General features: G+C 41.3%; 1 protein-coding gene across 5 annotated transcripts in view; it reads left to right on the top strand.

The window, feature by feature from the left end:
* Positions 1 to 20,605, top strand: part of Ncoa6 (nuclear receptor coactivator 6) — an 87,756-nt gene that overhangs the window by 61,713 nt on the left and 5,438 nt on the right. For all 5 annotated transcript variants that reach the window (XM_017801885.2, XM_008847883.3, XM_008847882.3 and 2 more), the window contains 3 exons: positions 2,076 to 2,144; positions 6,892 to 6,928; positions 13,791 to 13,936. In XM_017801885.2, the coding sequence (XP_017657374.1) occupies positions 2,076 to 2,144; positions 6,892 to 6,928; positions 13,791 to 13,936 (252 nt within the window). The remainder of the gene's footprint in view (positions 1 to 2,075; positions 2,145 to 6,891; positions 6,929 to 13,790; positions 13,937 to 20,605) is intronic.

Genomic DNA, 20,605 nt, shown 5'->3' on the forward strand with positions numbered 1-20,605 from the left:
AAGATTACTTCACCTCCTGTCTGCCTCTCTACCTCAGTGTCCAAGATAGAAGGAGAAATGTGAAGGCCTACAGGGAGCTCATTACACTTAGAGGAGACGGACTTCACAGGGGATGGGAGTGGGGTGGTTCTGTGTTTTAGTTTTGAGTTTCGTTGATGTAGGTGACCATAGAATTGAAACAGCTTAGCATGGTGGTATGCACCTATTATCCTAGCATTTAGGAGGAGGCGGCAAGAGAATCAAGAGTTCAGGTCCATCCTGAGCTACATAGTGAGTTTGAGACCAAGCTAAGCCACATGAGACCTTGTCTAAGAAAAAAATAGAAGAAACTGGTGTAGCTTAAGTATATTCTCTGCTGTTAAATATATTTCCCTTTCTATTTTCCTTTAGGGAACGTTTTCCCCCTGACATTAAGAGAAAAATGGAGAGATTAGAAAATATTTTTATTTGGATCATATATAATACTAGAAAAACATAAGCTTTGGGAAGATGAACTAGCATTTGGAAAAGGTTTCCAGTTTTAATGAATTTGATTATTTTGCTTACAGTGATTGTTTCAATTCTTTTTCAAAGGAACTTAAGTGCTTCTATCTTGAAAATGTGAGAACCAATTCTGAAGTTAAAAATGGAAGTTGAGGCCCCGCATGGTAGCACATGCCTTTAATCCTAGCATAGGCAGGTAGATCTCTGGGAAGTTGAGGCCTGCCTGGTCTACATAGCAAGTTTCAGGCCAGCTAGGGTTACCAGGAGACCCTGTCTGGAAAAAAAAAATAGAAGTTGAGGTATAATTTTAAGGTATATCAGATAAGCATCCAAAATGAATTCTTAGGTTAGTAAGCAGAGAAAGAAATCTACAAAATTCAGTTTCCACCAAAGGGCAAAACTCTCACAGTTGCAGAGTTTAACCAAGATTTTGGCTGAACTGTCAAAATGAGAAGGCATACCCTTGAGCAACTATGGCATATCTGTGCCTTAAACTTTTACTGTGTTATCTAGAAGTTATGTTCTAGAGCACATCATATATTCCACTCCTCAAGGGTCTAAGATCTTTCTGTCCTTCAAAGACTAATTCTGGCATTTCTTCCTTTAATGTGCCTTCAAATTTTCAACTTGGACTATCTCTTCCACTCTGGACTTCCATGGCAGTTTATACTTTGTATGTCTGTTTCATATGACATCACAGTGCACTCCAGTATACCACATGTATTTATTTTTTCTTTAATACTAGGCTGAATTTCTGATGTGCAAGAAGAATGTAATTTGGTCTCTGAGGATGCCTGGCACAGTGCTTTGCCCCTAGAAAGTTCTTTGTAACTATATCTCTGAAAAGTAAATAATATTAGATTGACTTATTCATTTAAGTATGAATTTATTTTCTGCTTTATGCCCATCACTCTTGCTAGATGCTATAGAAAAATGCAGAACTGTATCATTGTTAGTTCTCAAGGAACATAATGTTAGGAGGGGTAAGAGGATTTTTAAAATGTTCAGGTGACTGATATAGTCATTCTAAAAGTAGCTTGGATTTCTTGCTAAGACATAGTTTTGAGTTGTGGGTGGTGTGTGCTTATAATCCCAGCATGCTAGAGGATCAGGAGTTTAAGTTCAGATTGGGGGAACCTAGTAAAGAGCCAGACAAAAGGAAAAAACAGTAATGATCAAAAATTGACCCTAGCCAGTGTGGCAATGTGTGCCTTTAATCCCAGCGCTCAGGGAGGCAAAAGCAAGCTGATCTCTGTGTGATTGAGACCAACTGGGGCTACAAGGGAGACCCTGTCTAAAAGAAGCAAACAAACAAATTGACCCTAAAACTGTGGTTGTTGTTCTCATGATCATCCATCTCCTTACCTGAACTTTATGCACATAAAAAGGAGAAATGAATACCCTTTATGGTAGTCCTCACTAATTTAGAGTAGTTGATTTTTAAAGCCTTATTAAAGATCAGCTTCAAGCACTGCCTTCTAAGACTATCAGTTTCAGCAGTTCCTTATTTTCTTGATTCAGTCTTTCTAATTTAATTAGGAAAAAAAAAAGAAGTAAAAGACCTATTTTTGTTTTGTTTTGTTTTGCCTTAGCCCCTTCACAGACTTTAGTCCCAAAGGAAACTCCAGCCACAGCACTGCAGGGATCTGTTGCCAGACCAGGTAAGGCACACTGTGGAACAACTTCTTGGAGTGGGATGAGTTACATGTGAAGGAGCTAGTGTTGTCCTCAGTGTCACATATTCTCATGTCAGTAAGGATCTGGAATGGTCTTACTTGCTTCTAAGCAAACTTCAGTTGCATGGCAGAACTTGTGCAGTACTCGGGATATTTTCCCAACCATCTTGTTCACTTTCTCATTTATAGTGTTAGCCAGTGTCTCAAGTAGGTCACTTCTGTACTTGTCTCTCTACCATCCAACCATGAATAGTTTCCCTGTTCATGACCCGGATACCCAGAGCTGGCAGCTAATTAGCTGGCATATGGTTACTTACTGGCATGGCAAGCATTAATGCACCAAAGTAATGATTGGATTATCATGACAGAAGTAGTTTATTCAGAGAACCTCTGCCTTCAGTGAAGCAGAATTATTTCAGCTATCTCCAGATGTTTTCTTGTGAACAGGACATTGTAAATAGCACTAGGGGTGGTGTTACTGGAAGGAGGAGTCCATGGTAATCTAACAGATAACTGCTGTGAAATGGTAGGTTAGTTCTGCATGTATAAGGATCTTAATGAAGTAAGAGCACTTCTGCCCTCACAGATTACGCAGTACAGCAGACCATTATCACAGATATGTTACAGTTTAGTTTTACTTGGTTCCTCATGACTAAAGGTTATTGAAGGGTGCAAAAAAGAATGATTGGTTCCTACAAGAAGTTAGAATGTCATTGAAAGTATATACTTGACTAGAGAGATGATTGAGTGGTTAAAAGCATTCAGTGCTCTTTCAGGGGACCAGAGTTCCATTCCCAGCACCCATGTCAGACAGCTCAGAGCCTCCTGCAACTCTACCTTGAGGGTATCTGACACCCTTTTCTGGCCTCCACAGGCACCTGCACACAAATGCACATACATTCATGCACATACACACATAAATCACAAATCTTTTTATAAAAGTGAAAGTATACACCTACTAAAATTAGTAAGAAAAAGCACATTTGATTTTTGTAAATGTATGCCGATAAAAATAGGATATAACTTGTGGGTGCTTTAAATTTTGCTTCAGGGTTCTACACCCTGTGTGATTTTCTGCTTCATGCCGTGGGAAAAAATGAATGTGCAAAACACATTTCAGCTACCTGGATTCTTTGCTTCCGACTGCCTGCATGACAACTGACATTGTGCTGGGCATTTGGGAAGGTTCAGAACAGAAAGTGCTCAGAAAAGAAGTTCTGTAGTAACACCTTTTTTCTCTAAGAAAAGGAGCAACTAGAAATGGGAAAGAAATTCATTTCCTGCCCCCAATCCTTTTTTTAAATGCAGATTCCTGAGCCTCATCCCTCAGTCCTTGAGTGAAGCTGTCTGTGAGATGGGCCTGGTGATCTGCATTTTTAAATATTCTATTTATTATTTTAATTTTATGTGTATGAGTGTATTGCCTGCATGTATGTAAGTGCGCCCATGTCATGCAATGCCCATAGAGGTCAGAAGAAAGCACCAAACTGGAGTTACAGATGGTAGTTAGCCACCATGTAGATGCTGGGAATTGAACCCAGGTTCTCTGCAAAAGCAGCCTGTGCTCTTCACCACAGAGCCATCTCTCCAGCTCCCTAAATCTTTTTAAAATTTATTGTTCTCTGGGTGGCATGCCCCTTTAATCCCAGCATTTAGGAGGCAGAAACAGGTGTATCTCTGTGACTTTTAGGCCAACCAGAACTATACAGTGAGACCTTGTCTTAAAAAAAAAAAAATTACTAGGACCTATAAAAATGTCTTCAGCAGTTAAGAGCACTGACTGCTCTTGCAGAGGACCTGAGTTCAGTTCCGAGCACCTACATAGCAGCTAATGACTGTCCTTAATTCCAGTTCCAGGGGAATCCACTGCCCTCTTCTGGTCTCCACAGGCACTACAGAATCCAAGTACATTTAACATACATGGAGGTAAAATACTCATACACATAACAGTAATTTTTAAAAATTTGTTTTTATTTTATTAGACAATTTCATACACGTATATAATGTATTTGATCACATTCACACACCCCATCACCTTCTCTTATCCTCCCACTCCCTTCTTCCCAGGAAGTTTCCCTCCTTTCATGTCATTTTTTTTTGGTCTTTTTGAGACAGGGTCTCCCTGTAGCCCCAGCTGTCCTGGAACTCACTATGTAGACCAGGCTGGCCTTGAACTCACACACAGAGATCCACCTGCCTCTGCCTCCTGAGTGCTGGGATTAGAGGCATGTGCCACCATGCCCGGCCTTCATGTCCTTTTTTTTAATGACCCACTGAGTTTAATTAGGGCTGCTTGCATAAGCATTAGCTGTTGTTATTTACTGGAGCATGGGCAACTTACCATTGAATGCAGTACTGAAGAAAAATGACTTCCTCTCCCCCAGTAGCCATCACCTGCCAATAACCCTTCAATTAAGAGTGAGGCCTCATGAGCACCTCCCACATTCTATGATGAAATGTTAACTCCATCCCAACTCTTTACTCCAGAAAATGGACTTTATTCTATTTTTCCTCCTTATCAGAGTAATTGGCTAAAGAATCCTGTACCTTTTTAAAGTTTAGCTTATATGAATCTCTTTAAAATTACCTCAGTGGGGCTGGAGAGATGACTCAGCAGTGAAGAGCACTGGCTGCTCTTCCAGCGGACCGTGATTCAATTCCCAGCACCCTCCTGATGGGTGACAACCACCCTCAGTTCCAGGGTATCCATCTTGCACAACATTGGTTCACTTACATACATGCAGGCAAAACATGTACAAACATAAAATAAATTTAAAATTTTTTTAAATTACCTCAGAAGCCAAGTCTGGTGGTATATACTTATAATCCCAGTATTTGAGAGGCAGAGACCCAAGGATTAGGAGGTCAAGGTCATCTTTAGCTGCACAGGACCCTGCTTTAAAAAAAAAGAAAAAGACACCCTTACAACCTTCCACTTCTCAATGCCTCATCGATTAGTGTAAAAATTCTTATAATCATCCTCTTGTTTCACAAGAACACACTAACCTAATTTGGCATGTACCTTTAATCCCAGCACTCAGAAGGCTAAGGCAGAAGAATTGCTAATATAGGGCTAGCATAGGCTGTGTATCAGGTTCCAGGCCAACTTGTGCTATAGATTAAGACCCTGCCTCAGAGGAACAGAATGAGAACTATTCAAGGTTAGCACCACCACCCTTTTTCTTTTTGAGCTTTTTGAGACAGGGTCTCCCTGTAGCCCCAGCTGGTCTGGAACTCCCCATGTAGACCAGGCTGGCCTTGAACTCACAGAGATCTGCCTGCCTCTGCCTCTCGAGTGCTGGGACTAAAGGCATGCACCACCACGGCCGGCTTAACACCCCTTTTTACTTGAATCATTTGTATTACTTAGTATATATTAAAGGGGAATTTTTATGCTCCAACTGAACCAGCCAAGGTAGTAGCAACCAAAGAAGGAGTTAATGTCTATTTCTTGAGATGTTTCTAGATCTTCTTAGCATTGAAGTGGGTAATATAGTTGCTTGTATTTTTCATACTAGGCATTGAGAAGTCAAATAATTTGGCCACAAATACATGGATAAGAAATGACATCAAGCTAGGTATGGTGGATCATACCTATGATCCAAGCCCTTGGGTTGAGACAGGATGATTACCATGAGTTTGAGACCAGCCTAGGCTGCGTAGTGAGTTCCAGGACAGCAAGGGCTACAAAGAGAGAACTGTTTCAAACCTCCAAACCCACCAACGAGAAAAAAAATAAATCAGATAATCTGACTTATCTGGCTTCAGGGAGATTACCGTGTACTCAGTAGGACAGCCTAGGTATTGAACATGCTAGATTCCCTACATGGGAAAACAGACACAGGTCTGTGGAGACCTAAGGCAGGAGACTTTGTTATCTGATATATTGTGGAAAGGCTTTTGTAAAAGATGGAGCTACCATGCCAGCGTAATGGTGTACATCTTTAATCCTAGCACTCGGGAGACAGAGGCAAACAGATCTTGTGAATTTGAGGCCAGCCTGGTCTATATCACAACTTCCATGCCAGTCAGGGATATATAATGAGACCTTGTCTCAAACAAAGCAAAAACATAGATGGAGCTACCTAAAGACATGATAGAGGAAACAGATGTTTTTCTGCTGGTGCTGAAAAGAAGTGTCTGGTAAACCCAGAGGACACATTGATACAAAATTCTATTTGAGTTGTTTTTGGAGGGCATTGCTTAGAGGTTAAGAAATCTGTGAAGTATCTCAGAAACATGATGAAGTCTATGGGCAGTATATCAAAGCAGGGCTCTCTGCCCTCTAAAATTCAGAGGAAAAAATACATCTTTAATAAATATTGAAGACATGTTTGAAGACTATTACCTTTAAAAAGAAAATGCAGGCGGGTGAAGATATTTTAAGAATAAAAACAATCTCTTCTATACAAAGGGAAGAGGCTTATTTTACTAAGGTAGTTGTAACTGGGTGAAATATGAACCAGGCAGTGTGAATTTAGCTCTGTTGATCCAAACAAGGTTATTTCATGGTGTAAAGAAATAAAAATAGACCAAGTAAGTATCTTGATGTCCCCAACAAACCAAGTTGGATCAACATCAACTTGTCTCCATACCATGTAGGGTGAGAACAGGCACAGAGACCTGTTCGCCTAAATAAGGCATTCAGGATTCCTGTAGACTCCTGGCTTCTCCCTGTGGACACATAACAGCAGCTGCCACATCTCATTCTGTCCTTTGCATTTTTTTACAGAACTTGATGCAAATGCTGTCATAGTCTCTGGACAAAGGTAAGATGATCATTTCTGCAGACTTAGCATGATTATAGCATAAGCCTCTTTGAAGGGTATCTGCTTTTTCAGTCCTTAAACTCTCCCCACGTGTCCTTTTCCTATACTCTTGTACCAGTCTGTTTTTATTACTCACATAGAGAGCTTCTATAAGTACCTAACTCCTCCAGGGTAACATTTCTCTTAATAAAACTTGGTGGCTGAGTTTCTTTTGATTGTTCCAAAAACTGAATGAGCTGGCATATTCAGCACTGAGTGAGTAAATAACTGTTCTATATATATAAGAGCTGTTTTCGGGACTATTTATAATCCTTGTGAGCCTGGCAGTGTGGTGCATGTCTTTAGTCTCAGCACTTGGGAGCCAGAGGCATGTGGATCTCTGTGAGGTTGAGGCCAGCCTGGTCTATATGGCAAGTTCCAAGCCGGCTGGGTGTACAGGGAGATCCTGTCTCAAAAAGACAAAAATAGCTGGGCGTGGTGGTGAATGCCTTTAATCCCAGCACAGAAGGCAGAGGCAGGCAGATCTCTATGAGTTCAAGGCCAGCCTGGTCTACATAATGAGTTCCAGGCCAGCTGGGGCTACAGGGAGACCCTGTCTCCAGAAAAAAAAGCAAAGGACAAAAACAGTCCTTGCACATACCTTCTAAACATAGCTGTTTGATCCTCAAGGTAAAAGAAAGTAAACAAAGTATGGTCTGACACACATGTATGTAAGTGTATCCATGCTGTGCAATGCTGTCGGAGGTCAGAAGATTCCCTCAGAACTGGAGTTAACTTGTTAACCTCCGTGTCAGTGCTGGGGATCAAACCCAGGTCCTCTGCAAGAGCAGCCAGTGCTCTTAACTGCTGAGCTGTCTCTTGAGCCCTGAGTTTGTAAAATATCTTAAGTCATTTTCTCATTTTTCATATCAGCTAACATTGTTTGAATACTATTACTTGCCACATTCCGGCATACAGGCTCCCTAGATGTATTATCTCACGTGATTTACATAGTATCTATTAGGGTAATAAATTCTGTCCTGTAGATGAGAAATCTAAAAGTCAGAGAGCTTTAAATTGCCTAGGATTGCAGATACAACAGATGATGAAGCCAACAGTCAAACCTATTCCTGGATTTGTCCTCACATTTGACCTATGTATTACACCAGACAAGTTGAGGATTTGTGGATAAGAAATCAGGAGGATAAGGAGTTAAATATCATTGCTAATAAATGCATACTCCAACTTGACCCTAATCATCTGATTCCAAATTCATCGTTACTCCTAATATACCACTCTGGCCATCTGATTTTATTTGGATTGAACTAATAGTTTCAAATATGCCAACTCTTTGTCTAGGAAAAGTCTAATCAGATCAAAAATATTTCATAGGTTTCTGTTTCCAGAATTGCCTGAACACTGACCACATAAAAACAAGAACAGTATTGCTGTGGCTTTTGTTTTGCCAAGACAAAGAGGTTACACCATTAGGAATCTTCCTTCCTCAGAATCTTAGACTATTTTCTGGACTCAGAACACCATCCTTGTACCCTGTAACAGGAGATGTTGATCCTTTTGACTTAAAATTCCACCCTAGCTCTAGTCTGGCCTCTGACTTTTTTTGGTTTGTGGTTTTATTTATATTATAGCTATTTTATATAAAGCTAAGGTAATGGACAGTGTAGCTCAATTCTCAGCTATAATGTTACTAGCAAAGGGTCTTCTGGCTATAACGAACAGTGGAGAGGTAGGAAAGTTGATAATCAAACCATGGTTTGTATCTTTAAGGAACTCATAATCTAGTGAAGGCACAAGACATCAAAATAAAACATGCTGGGGTTGGGGATTTAGCTCAGTGGTAGAGCGCTTGCCTAGCAAGTGCAAGGCCCTGGGTTTGGTCCTCAGCTCCGAGAGAAAAAAAGAAAAAGACAAAATAACAAAATAAAACATGCTGTACAATTCAATGGCTGCCCTAGAAGGTCAAGTATCTATAGACTTGGACTTTGAACCCAAAAGATAGAAGAGACTTGGGAAGAGACCCATAGAAGATTTCCCAGAAGAAGCAGTCTTTAACTTGTTTTGTCACATTATTTTTATTTCAGTTCCATGTCTTGCAAGAAAATTTAATCAGATTTTTGAGGATCTTAATAAGCATTTTGAACCATGAAAAAATAGTAAAAACTTTATTTAAAAATTTTTCAAATTACTATCAGAATTAAAGCCAGATGTTGTGGCACATGCCTGTAATCCGAGCACTTGGGAAGTGAATGCCAGAGGATCAGTTTAGTTAAGGTCATCCTCAGCTATGTAGTAAATTTGAGGCTAGCTTGGACTACATGAGACCTTATCTCAAAAAAACAGATCAGAAGGTGCTGGAGAGATGGCTCAGCAGTCAAGAGCACTTGTTGCTCTTGTAGAGGACCTGGGTTCAGTTCCCAGGTCCCTACATAGTGGCTCACAACTGTCTAAAACTCCAGTTTGTCATAAAAACATTTTTTATGACTGCATGTGGATATTCTATAATTTAGTTAATTGATCTATTAGACATTTTTTAGGTCTGTAAATTTCTATAAATAAATCATTTTGACATCTTTGGGTATCATTAAAGGTCTGAAAAATACGTGTTTCCAGCAAAGTGTAGTAATTCACACCTGTAATCACAACACTCAAGAGACTGAGGCAGGATTGCCTTAAGTTCAAGGCTAGGTTAGGCTATATAGAATTCTAAGCCAGCTTGGGCTATGCTGTGAGTCTCTGCCCCCCAATTTATTTTATATATATATATGCTCCCGCAAACATGATGAGGGTTCCTAAAACCCACTGAACTTTCTGCAAGTAATGTGGCAAGCACCAGTCCCACAAAATACAGGAAAGGCAGTAGTTCTCTGTATGCCAGGGAAAGTGACATTATAGCCACAGTGTGTCAGTGGTGGACAGACTAAGCCCATTTTCTGCAAAAAGACTAAAACCATCAAGAAAGTTGTACTGAAGCCAGAGTGTTGGGCCCAACTGCAGATCTAAGAGAATGCTGGCTACCAAGAGATGCAAGCATTTTGAACTGGTAGGTGGTGAGAAGAGAATGGGCTAAGTGATGCAGTCCTAAGCCGATTTCATGATGAAGACAATTAAATCATAAGGCTATATTTTTTAATGAAATAATTTTAGATTTATTTCTTTAGGCTCCTAGAAATGGAATTGCTAAGGCAGAGAATACCAAGTTTTCTCAACATTGACTTCTGAATCAGATAATTATTATAGGCATCTGTCTTTACACTGTAGAATGTTTACCCAAAGATGCCAGTGGCTCCCTTCCTGGATTGTGACAATCAAAAAATATATCCACAGTTGGGAATATAGCTTACTCTAAAGAATTGCTCCTTACTGAGAATCATTGGGTTACACAATTGATACTCTATCAGGACTGTATGAAAATATTTTTGTCTATGTCCTTAACAATATAGCCCATTTTAAATCTTTGCCTGAAGTGTTGAAGTTGGAGCATTCAGTGTATCTGCAGTGTACTGTGAATATATTCTCATAATATGACTTACATTATGCCATTATCTAACTGTACAAGGTTTATAGTAAATACTAATAGATACTCAAATTTTGCCAGATTTTTTTTTTTGAAACTATATAGCCCTGATTGGCCTGGAAACTGGAACTCACTCTGTAGACCAGGTTGACCTCTAACTCAGAGATCCACCTGCTTTTGCCTCCCAAAGAGCTTGGGAGGCAAGGTTGCTAGGATTAAAAGCATATACTAAAATAAATTTAAGGGCTGAGAGGTGGCTCAGCAGTTACGAGCATTGACTGTTCTTGCAGAAGACCCAGGTTCAATTCCTAGCACCCACATGGCAGCTATGAACTGTCCTTAACTCCAGTTCCAGGGGAATCCTCTTCTGACTTCCGAGGCATTGTATGACACGGTGTACTCACATACATGCAGGCAATACGCTCATACACATAAAATAAATAAATTTAAAAAAGCATACACCATCATGCCCAGCAGTTTCCTAGATTTTAGATGCTACTTTGAGCTAGTAGCTGTTTTCAAACATGTTTAAATACCTTTTATACCTAAAATTTATATAATCTAAAATAATTTTTGAAGGGAAATACTACCTCAGGAAAATGAGAAAAGATTTAAGGGGGAATTTTTCTAGTTTGCCTTCAATTGCTGTGACAAAAACACTCTGATCAATACCAACTTGGGAAGGAAAGAGTTTATTTTATCTTACATTTTCCAGGTTACAGCTCATCACTGAGGAGCCCAAGGTAGGAGGAACTCAGGGCAGGAACCTGGAGCACAGAGCTAAAGCATAGGCCATGGAGGAACACTGCTTACTGGCTTGCTCCCTTGGCCTGTGCTCAGCCTTCTTTCTTATATAATACAGGACCACCTGTCCAGGGGTGGTACTGCCCACAGTGGGCTGGGCCCTCCCACATCACTCAACAGTCAAGAAAATGCCCCAAAGACATGGCCATAGGCCAGTCCAGTGGAAGCAGTTTCCCAGTTGAGGCTCCGTCTACCCAGGTGTGTCAAGTTGACACACATACATCATCACTATTAAACCACGAGCTCTTTTTTTTTTTTTTTTTTTTTTTTTTTTTTTTTTAGCATGGACTCTGTGTAGCCCCAATTGGCCTGGAACTCGCTATGTAGACCAGACTGGCCTCAAACTCAGAGATCTGCCTGCCTCTGCTCCATAAGTGCTGGAATTAAAGGAAGCTTTCCATTTCTTATCTAAGATATGTCATCAGTATCACAGCATAAAACAGTACAACTTTAAAAATCGCATAGTTCTTTGAAAAATGCAAACACTTTAAAAGTTTAAAGTCTCTTAAAAGTCTCTCAGCTGTGGGCTCCTGCAAAATAAAAGACAAGTACTGTTTTATTTAAAAGGGAAGAATTGGGAACACTTAAGCAAAACCTTAGTCCAGCAAAGTAGCTCAAGGCTGGACATCTGGGATTCACTCATGATCTTCTGGGTTCCAGAGGGTTTCAGCAGCTCTACTTCTCTGGCTCTGCCATTCACAGCACACACAGCTTGGCTCTCAGGCCTAGACCAGCTCCATTCCACACCTGCTAACCTTGGTGGTCATCCCATGGTGCTGGCATCTCCACTGAAACTGAGGCTGCACTTTCACTAATGACCTTTCCTGGCCCCTCAGTGTGCCAAGCCTCAACTGCTCTGTGACCCCTTGACACTTTGAACACCAGAACCAAGCAGGAGTTACACATTAACAATCCTGCTTTCAGCTTGAGATGGAGGCTTGGGCCCCCTCCGGACCTAGCTTCTGTGCACGGACCCTGAGGAAATACTTCCCAGAAGATTTCGCCTCACAGCTGATTTTTCAGCTCCAGCTAACCAGCATCAATTGTCCCAGTAAAACAAGTTTCACTTCAATGGTTCTGGTCTCTTCTTAATCACAGCTGATTCTTCAGCCCCAGCTGACAAGAACCCATAGATTCTCAATTCAGAATATCACACAAGGGGCTGGAGAGATGGCTCAGCGGATAAGAATGCTAACTGCTCTTAGCTGGGCATGGTGGTGTACGCCTTTAATCCCAGCACTTGGGAGGCAGAGGCAGGCAGATCTCTGTGAGTTCGAGGCCAGCCTGGTCTACATAGTGAGTTCCAGGACAGCTAGGGCCACAGGGAGACCCTGTCTCAAAAAGACAAAAAAAATAAATAAAAAGAATGCTAACTGCTCTTACAGAGGACCTGGATTCAATTCCCAGCACCCACATGGTGGCTAAGAACTATCTGTAACTCCAGTTCCAGGGGATCTGATGCCCTCTTCTGACCTCCACAGCCATTGCATGACACAGGTGCACCTAGCTACACGCAGGCAATACACTCACACACATAAAATAAAAATAAAGTAAAAATTAAAAAAAAAAAAATCACACAAACAGCCCTTGATAGTCTCTGCTTCCCTTTGAAGCTTATAAGCCAGGCCTTCATTGTCTCCACCTCTTTCAGTATAACTGCTCCGAGCTCCACAGCAACAAACTCTAAGCACTCAATGACTTTTCCAGCCCAAAGTTCCAAATGCTTCCATAGTCCTCCCCAAAACACTGGGTCAGGTTTGTTATAGTAATACCCCACTCTTAGTACCAATTTCTGTTCTGGTTTGCCTTTGATTGCTATAACAAAACTCTGACTAATATCAACTTGGGGAGGAAAAGGTATGTTTTATCTTACATTTCCCGGGTTCATCACTGAGGGAGCCCAAGGTAGGAACTCAGGGCAGAAACCTGGAGGCAGGAGCTAAAGCACAGGCCATGGAGGAACACTACTTACTGGCTTGCTCCTGTGGCCCATGCTTAACCTGCTTTCTTATGCAATAAAGGACCACCTGTCCAGGAGTGGCACCACCCACAGTGGGCTGGGCCCTCCCACATCACTCAACAATCAAGAAGATGCCCCACAGACATGGCCATAGGCCAGTCCAATGGAAGCAATTCCCCAGTTGAGGCTCTGTCTACCCAAGTGTGTCAAATTGACCACTAAGGAATCCAGTAGAGGGATCATTCCAAGTTCTTTATGTCTCTTGCCTGGTTTTGGACAATTTTGCCAGCATTATACTTTAGAATTTTTTTTCTAATATAACAAGCTAGACTCACTTTTAAATTCTCTATAGCATAAAAGATAGTCATGTTCATTGTTTCATTTCTATCCAGAATGACTGTGGCTTATTTTAATATTTTGTTTTCAGTATTGGGGATCAATCCCAGGCTTTGAGCATGCTAGGCAAGCACTCTCCCTCTCAGCTATATCCCTGGCCCTGACTGTGTTGCTATTAATTTTCTACCCTTTTTATGTGTCTTGATTCCCTCACTTCCTTGGAAACTTTGTGCTTCTGTTTTCCACAGTGAGCCAAAAGAGATAGTTGAGAAGTCCAAACCCCCAAGCCGAAGAAACTCACGAACTGACGAGCCAACTGTGGCTTCTGAAAGTGTGGAAAATGGACATCGTAAACGATCTTCTCGACCTGCTTCAGCCTCCAGCTCTAGTAAAGGTTAGTAGTGGGGCAGGGAGGACAAGACCAGATGGACGGATGGACGCATTGGTCCTTTATCTGTGCTTCTGTTCCTTCTGTTTGTTAGATGACTTTGATTTCTCTTACTTGTTTTGTCCTTTGTCAGTTCATTTAAGTATATGTATTCTGTTTGCATACACAAGAGCTGTAAACACTGCTGGACAAGTAAACACCATAACATGGTAGATTAATCTCAATTTAAATTCATGTTGAGAACTGGGCATGGTGGCACACACCTGTAATTCCAGCATTTGGAAGGTAGAGTCAGGAGTTCAAGGCATCTTTTGCTACGTAGGGAGTTTGAGGGTTTGTGGGGGGTTGTACGTTAGTCTTTTTGAGACAGGGTTGCCCTGTAGCCCTGTGCTGTCCTGTAGAACAGCCTGGCCTCAATCTCCCAGAGATCCTCCTGCTTCAGCCACCCTAGTGTGGTGTGGAATCAAGGCATGCACTACCATGCCAGGTTTACGTAGGGAATTTGAGCCTAGCCTGACTTATATGAGATGCTGTCTCAAAAACATAAATTCCTGATCCCTTACTTCAGATAAGTCCTGAATATGGCCCAGCACTTTTTCTTAAGTCTTTCCTACAACAGCATCACTCTTTTTTTTTTTCTTTGCAACAGGATCTTGTTATATACCCATGTTAGCCTCAACTCTCAATCCTCCTACTGCAGCCTCCCAAGTGCTGGAATTGCGGGTATCGCCACACTTGACATCATCACTCTTTTTTTTCAATGTGTATATAAGTGCATATATGTAAGTGCACCCATGCCATGCAATGCCTGCACAGGTCAGAAGAGGGCATCAGGTCCCCTGAAACTGGAGTTATAGATGGTTGTTACCTGCTATGTGGGTGCTGGGAACTAAAACCCAGTCCCTCAGTAAGTGCAGCCAGTGCTTCTTACTGCTGAGCCATCTCTGCAGCCCCTTTTTCACTCTTTTTTTTTTTTAAACTTTTACTTTTTTACTTCACTCTTTTTTTTTTTTTACTTTTACTTTATTGAGAATTTCATACATGCATATAAGGTGTTTTGATCAAATCCACACTCCCTCCCCTCCAACACCTCTCATATCTCCCCATCACTTTTTTCTGACAACTTTGTGTACTCTTTTTCTTTTCTTTTCTTTTTCTTTCTTTCTTTCTTTCTTTCTTTCTTTCTTTTCTTTTTTTTCTTTTTTTTTTGACAGGGTGTCCCAGTCCCAGCCTGCCTGGAAGTCACTAGGCCTTTGGAACAGAGTATGTTGCTAAGAGACCCAAGGACATTTTGACTTTTAGCCAGAAAACTGGCTACTTTTCTTTGGGGTCTTTTTTACTCTAACTGCCCTAGCCAGTTCCTACCTCCTATTCTTAGCACACCATCCTCTGAAGAGGTTACCCAACTTTCAGATAGGGAATTGGGACGCAGACCACTCTGGCTTCTTCCATGCTGTACAGGTTACACAGGGTGAGGCAATTGGGGTACCCCTTCAGTGGATCTATCTAAAAGACTCCCAAATTGCATGACTCTTATCTGCAGGGAGAAAAGAAAGTCCTTGGCTGGTCAATAGGGGAGGTAAAGATGACTTTTTTCTGATTCCCTGTCTAGAACTTGTAATGCTAACTATTTTTCACTCTTTTAAACCTCTACCCCCACATTATTTTCTCTATCTTAGTAAAGACTCTCCCATCTTCATAGAAATAGAACTCTCCATTTTCTACTACCGGGATATAAATCTAAATAAACCTGCTATTATAGAGCAACAGACCCTCCTTAAATCTAAAACTTGTGCCTCTGATTCCATCTTCTCTGACCTCAAGAGCATTACATGACCAATTTTTTCTGTTGAATACTGCCTCTATTTAGGGAAGGGAGGAGTTGTTTTGTGGCAGTCTCACTCTGTGGCCCAGACTGGCCGTGAATTCATGGCACTTCTCCTACCTCGCCCTCCCAAGTCCCTAGATGACAGGCCTGAGCCTTCTCGCCCAGTTACTGTCTCTTCTTCCTTTTTCTTTTACTTTTTTTTCCCCAGTGGTAGGAATTGAACTCATGTCCTCATGGATGCAAAGCAAGTCCTCTACCAACTGAGCTACATCACTAACTACAACCCCTTAATGTACATTTCTATTGTTTCTTTTTTTGAATTAATTTTTCTTGACTTCTCTGATCCAGTACTCTTGATTACTTTCTGTTACCTCTGGCTACTCTCTCATTCTTCGTAAATATTGGCTTTCCTTACATTTCAGTCCTGAAAGCCAGGCATGGTGGCACATGCCTATAATCTCAGCACTTAGGAGGCAGGGGCAGGAAGATCTATAGTTTAAGTTCATCCTTAGCTACATAGTGAATTTGAGGCCAGCCTGGGCTACATAACACACTGTCTCAAAAAACTGAAACCAGGCCAGGCATGGTGACACACACCTGTAATCCCAGCAGTCAGGAAGCAAAGACAGGCTGATCTCTGTGCATTCCAGGCCAGCTTGGTCTATATAGCAAGTTCCATGACAGGGCTATAGGAAGACCCTGTCCAAAAAAAAAAAAAAAAAAACCAGGGGCTAGAGAGATGATTCAGCAGTTAGAGCACTGACTGTTCTTGCAGAAGACTCAGGTTCGAATCCCAGCTCCCACATGATGACTAACACCCTTCTAACTCCAGTTCCAGGGAATTTGATGCCCTCTTCTGACCTCCTCAAGAATTACATGACATGGGTACACTTACACACATACAGGCAATACACTCATACACATAAAATAAAAATAATAAATTTTTTTTAAAACTCTTTGAAGAAACAAAAGTACCCGTAGGATGACAGATTCTGTTGCACCAATAATCAGACCCTGACCTGAGGACTCAGCTGTTGCCAGAACGTCATGTTGCTGGATAGGACTATCATATTGCCTCAAGAAGAGCCCCTAGAAGTAAGCCACAGGTCTGCAGGTTATAATGTAGATAAGAGTTCTTGAAAGTTGCTGCCACTTAGCTTGGCCTACTAGAGAGTGAATGGGAAAAGTTGGAGGGCCTTCTTTCCAGGCACACTGTGTAGACCACAAGCAGGGTCCTCTTAGGTATTCACATCAGGTACAGAAAAAAAGTGGGCACTTTTCTTCCTCTTCTCTGGGAGCCATCTCCTAAGCAGAAAGTTGTGTGAAAGGAAGTATGCCTTACTATATATTGAAGTCTTAAACTTCAAGCCTAAAGGATTTTAATAGGAAAATCCACTTGCCCCAGTTTTGCATTTTTCTTACAGCCCCTCACTTTCCCAAATGATTGGGTCTTCTCAGCTGTAGACTATAATACCTGTATAATTACCTCTATAGCAAGAAGGTGGTATTGGTCTTTAGAGATATAACATGCCAGATTTTGGGAAACTTGATCTGAGCCCAGAGACTTAATATATTAAAGGTCTCCTTTGTTAGCCAGGTGTAGTGGTACATACCTTTAATTACAGCACTCAGGAGGCAGAGGTAGGGGGATCTCCATGAGATCAAGCCCAGCCTGGTCTGCAGAGTGAGTTCTAGGCCAGCTGGGGATACAGGGAGACCCTGTCTCAAAAATAACAAGAACAACAAAAAGAAACCTACCATGCCACCTTTGTTACCACCACCCTAAGCCCTAAAATTTCATTAAAAAAAAAATTCTTAGCCAGATGTGGTGGCGCATGCCTTTAATCCCAGCACTCGGGAAGCAGAGGCAGGCAGATCTCTGTGAGTTAAGGCCAGCCTGGTCTACATAGTGAGTTCCAAGACAGCTGGGGCTACAGGGAGACCCTGTCTCAAAAAAAAAAAAAAAAAAAAAAAATCCTTACTGTGGTGTTGTTAACCCACAGACTCACCATTGGCTCAGTTCTTTACTATCTACTTTTCTTGAAACTTGTATGCGAGGGACTGACAGGATGGCTTAGTGGGTAAGAGTGCTTGCCTACAAGCCTGATGACCCAAGTTTCATCTCTGGAACCCACAATGAAAGGAGAGAATCAACTCCTGAAAGGACGCTGACTTCCACATATACCTGCACTCAAACATACACATCATACACACATATAATAATAATTTTTAATTTTAAAAAAGTGATAAAAATAACCTGACTACGACTAGTCTTTGAATCATTTGAATATTTTTCAAAATACTTTTGAAATACTTGTAGGTTAAAGAAATTTTCAAGTATGTGTACATACACACTCTGACGTATTCGTAGTGTGGTACTGATTGTGAGGCATTGGGAATGGGATTATTCAGTCAAATAGGCCAGGCAGCTTTTACAAAAAGATTGTACTAAGCCAGGCGCGGTGGCGCACGCCTGTAGTCCCAGCACTTGGGAGGCAGAGGCAGGCAGATCTCTGTGAGTTCAAGGCCAGCCTGGTCTACATAGTGAGTTCCAGGAGACCTGGGGCTACAGGGAGACCCTGCTTCAAAAAGACAGAAAAAAAAAATTGTATTAAGGCCTAGTACATATCCTGATTATCATCACCAATGATACCCTGTCATTTCCCTTGAAAAGTTTGCATCTAAGCTGGGCCTGGCCCAATATCCTAGCTATTTGGGAGGCTGAGACAGGATGATCAAACTCGAAAGTTCAGTGTCTGGCTGAGCAAGTTAATGAGACCTTGTCTCGGAATTTTAAAAAAGTGAAAAGAGCCAGGCGTGGTGGTGCACGCCTTTAATCCCAGCACTCGGAAGGCAGGGGTAGGCGGATCTCTGCGAATTCAAGGCCAGCCTGGTCTACATAGTGAGTTCCAGATCAGCTGGGGCTACAGGGAGACCCTGTCTCAAAAAAACCAAAAAAAAAAAAAAAGGTGAAAGAGTGGTGGCAAATGCTTATAATTTCAACACTTGGGAAGCTGACACAGCAGTACTTCAAGTTTGAGACCAGCTTGGAATGAATATATATGTATGTGTGTGTGTGTGTGTGTGTGTGTGTGTGTGTGTGTGTATGTATGTATGTATGTATGTATGTATGTATGTATGTAAAATACCAAGCTGCCAGAGCTCCATAGCAAGACTGTCAAAAAACAAATGCTGGGAATGTGGCTTAGTGTTCAAGCACTTGCCTAGGATGCATAAGACTCTAGATTCAATCTACATCCCTGATTTATAGAAATGGAAAGTGACTTTTCTGTATGACCCAGATGAGTTAGATTTATCCAGGGGATGTGATAGAGATTTTGCAATCTGGTAAATTTTTTAGCTAAGCATTTTGGGGCATACTTGTAATCCTGACACTTGAGGCTAAAGCAGAAGGATCATGAGTTTGAAGCTTGTCTAGGTTATACAGCAAGAGCTAGGATAGCATGGACTACATAGGGAGACCTTGTCTCCAAAGATAAATATTTTGTATTTCACCACCACCACCCCTAGTCTCCAAAATATTTTTTTCAGTTTCCAGAATAAGTTATTTGTTTACGGATGGCTTCATGCATTCACTGATACTCAAAGGCAATATGCCAGTTCATTGGGTGCTATGAAGTGACATGGGAACAAGAAAGGAGGGTTATCCCTCCTCTCCCCACCTCATTTCCTAACGGTGGTTATCCCTCCTCTCCCCACCTCATTTCCTAACAGTGGTTATCCCTCCTCTCCCCACCTCATTTCCTAACAGTGGTTATCCCTCCTCTCCCCACTTCATTTCCTAACGGTGGTTATCCCTCCTTTCCCCACCTCATTTCCTAACAGTGGTTATCCCTCCTCTCCCCACTTCATTTCCTGCCACAGATACATGATTTGGTTCTTCATGAATAAGGGAAACATTTCTAAAGGTAACCACATTGATAGATAATTTTTTAATTTTATTTTTGTGTGTACATGCATGTGGAGGCCAGGTATTGATGTCAGGTGTCTTCTCTGCCACTATCCACCTTTTTTTTTCCTTTTCCTTTCAGTGTTCTCTCACTGAACCCGGAGCTTGCTGATTCTGCTAGAGTAGCTGGCCAATAGCACCAGGGATCTGCCTGTCTTTGTGTTCCCAGCACTGGGATTTTAGGCATGTACCACTGCCCTGGCTTTTTACATGGTTGCTAAGGACCCAAACTCAGGTCTGCATGCTTTCAGAGCCAGCCCTTTACCAACCCAACCAAGTAAATAGATACCTTTAAGGATGAACAGTGTCAAATTAAATACCAACCCAACCAAGTAAATAGATACCTTTAAGGATGAACAGTGTCAAATTAAATACCAACCCAACCAAGTAAATAGATACCTTTAAGGATGAACAGTGTCAAATTAAAAACAGTATGTTTTTACTCCAAATACTGAGTTTTTTGCACTGAAAATGAAACTTGAGGGTTGGACATAGTTGATTACGGAACCAGGCACAGTGGCTCATGCCTGTAATCCCAGCTCATCCACAAGTTTGAGGCCAGCCTGGACCATGTAATGAGTTTTAAGCACCCTGGACTACAAAGTGAAACCTTGTCTAAATAAATAGTTGAGTCTGGGGAGTTGTATATACTTTGTGAAACTTGATATTTCTATGAATTTAAACAATACCACTATCAGCATCCTTTCAGACTGTCCTTAATTAGTAAAAGACTGATGTGTAAATAAATCTCAAAAAGACCTAAAAAAAAAAAAGGTAAATAAATTAGAGATTCCACCACATGACACAATACAACTATCCAATAAGAAAGGGAAGGAGGAATTATACCACTCCTTGGCATATACCCAAAGAACTCATC

The sequence above is a fragment of the Nannospalax galili genome, unplaced genomic scaffold (genome assembly GCF_000622305.1).
Source record: "Nannospalax galili isolate Female #2095 unplaced genomic scaffold, S.galili_v1.0 scaffold724, whole genome shotgun sequence".
Classification (NCBI taxonomy): Eukaryota; Metazoa; Chordata; class Mammalia; order Rodentia; family Spalacidae; genus Nannospalax; species Nannospalax galili.